At 42.4% G+C, this 1,999-nt stretch overlaps 1 protein-coding gene across 1 annotated transcript; it reads right to left on the bottom strand.

The window, feature by feature from the left end:
- Positions 1-222: 222 nt before the first annotated feature.
- On the bottom strand, positions 223-960 carry LOC130357355 (DNA damage-regulated autophagy modulator protein 1-like). Its single transcript, XM_056560041.1, has one exon. It carries the CDS (start codon positions 958-960, stop codon positions 223-225), a length of 738 nt encoding a protein of 245 aa, XP_056416016.1.
- Positions 961-1,999: the final 1,039 nt, after the last annotated feature.

Below are 1,999 nucleotides of genomic sequence, written 5' to 3'. Positions count from 1 at the left end.
CTGGACTATCTGATGTGTATACTGGACTATCTGATGTGTATACTGGGCTATCTGATGTGTATACTGGACTATCTGATGTGTATACTGGCTTTCTGACTCTGTCCCAATGGCAGGTGTTAAGAGAAGGATGAGACATGTTTTTATATTTATATATTTATTAAGAATAATACACAGGATAAATGTCCGTCCTCGGCTCCCGGCTGTAGTCATAGGCCTCAGTCTTCACTGTTCTACAGGATGGTTCTGTTCCGGGTCCGGTATCTTGGTCCTCAGGCTGACGTTAATGTCATTTCTGGAAATCTTTACTGACAAATGCTGTAAATCTGTATAGTGGGTCACATGGTATAAGGTGACGCCGCAGAATCCCAGGTATTCAGCCACCATGACGGGGACATACATAATCTCCTCGCAGTGTCCGGTGCACAGATCCGTATAGAAGGAGACCTGACCGACACTGAAGAGCAGCAGCACCACAGAAGTCACTAAGGTGGAGGCCAGCCTTATATGGCAAACAATCCGGCTGCTGTATGACCTTTTGTATAGGAATCCAGCTTGGCACACATTATATATGGCTCCACAAATAAATGCCATACCTGAGCTGATCCTGTGTATTGTAGGATTGTTCCCCATAGTAAATACGGCATTCAGGGCTGTTCCTATGCACATGATGCATCCTAAGGTAAACAAGATCTTCTGGTAAATCCTAAAATGCTTCGCAGATGGTTCAGAGCGCAGGAACATAAATCGGTGCTGCAGGTAGGTGACGGCAACTCCTATGATGGGTGCACCAAAGAACACAACCTTATATATTATCCACACAGGATATCCTACAGCCGTGTCACTGATAAACGGCTGTCTGCTATGTCCTAGGGCGATGGTCAAGGTGACAAGAGTGCTGAGGCCCAAAAGGTTCCATGTGACCCAAAGGATAGGCAAGAACCCTAATCCCTGGATCTCCATGGCACAAAGAAACAACACAAATCGCTGAGATAAAGGAAAGATTCGCTAAGCAAAAGCCGCTGTCTCTGTCCAACTCTCTCTGTGTAATCAGATTGTCAGGCGGGGTTTTCTATAGGCTCGGAACTCGATGATGTCACATCTGTGATGTCATTCTTTGGTTCATCTCGGTAACACCATCATGCTGCATACTGATTGGTCCTCAGTGTTGTAGATCTTTATGCAGACAATCCTGGCATCACGTTTGCTGATATTTAGTGTTTCTACAGTCAAATAAAACTAGTAATGGCTGAATCCACATTTCAACAGGGTTTTCCAAAATCTCTTTCAACATGAATTCTTCTGAATATAACCTTATGTGTCTGTAATTCTGCCAATTCTCTTCTTTTACTACAAAGGTTAATGTTTTGTCAGATGTACAACATATAAAAAGGTTTTTAACATTTCTGTGACTGCTCAGTGGTTAAAAAACAAACACAAAACCATTGCAGATGGGGTTGTACTTGGATATATTTGTACATTTGTAGATGTCCATATTATATTTTATTGTTTTCTGTGTAAAGTCCAATACAAAGAAAATATGTTGAAAAAATTCGGCACTTTTCTTTCTTTCTTATTTTTTTTTTTTAAAGCTCTTTTGTTCGACGCCGCTCCGTTTAGGAGGCGGCGTCTCAGACTGGCAAAGAGGGGGTTAAATAAAGTTAGAAGAAAAAATAAAATGAGGAGCTGGAGAAATAGGGGGGGGGGCAGAACCTAGAAGGGTAGGAGGACAGGGATAGGCTAGGTTAACAGGAAGGGGAGGAGGAGTAATAGGGGATAAAATGTGTTGCTGAGGCTTGCGGCTTCCTCTTTGTGGAGTCCCCGGCAAGTGTGAAGATTCCCGCCCACCCACCCCTTTTACGTTCTGTTTTGGTATTAAAAAAAAATAAAAAATTTGGAATAGTTGGTATAAAAAAAAAAAATTATGTTAATTTGTGTCGGTGTTTTATCCCTTGGTTATAGGTGGGTCCCGTGGGACTTTTAGGGCTCTTCGGCTGAATGG

This window comes from Hyla sarda, chromosome 2 (genome assembly GCF_029499605.1).
Source record: "Hyla sarda isolate aHylSar1 chromosome 2, aHylSar1.hap1, whole genome shotgun sequence".
Classification (NCBI taxonomy): Eukaryota; Metazoa; Chordata; class Amphibia; order Anura; family Hylidae; genus Hyla; species Hyla sarda.
The sequence above is the reverse complement of the archived record's forward strand: the minus strand, read 5'-3'. Positions and strand labels throughout refer to the sequence as shown.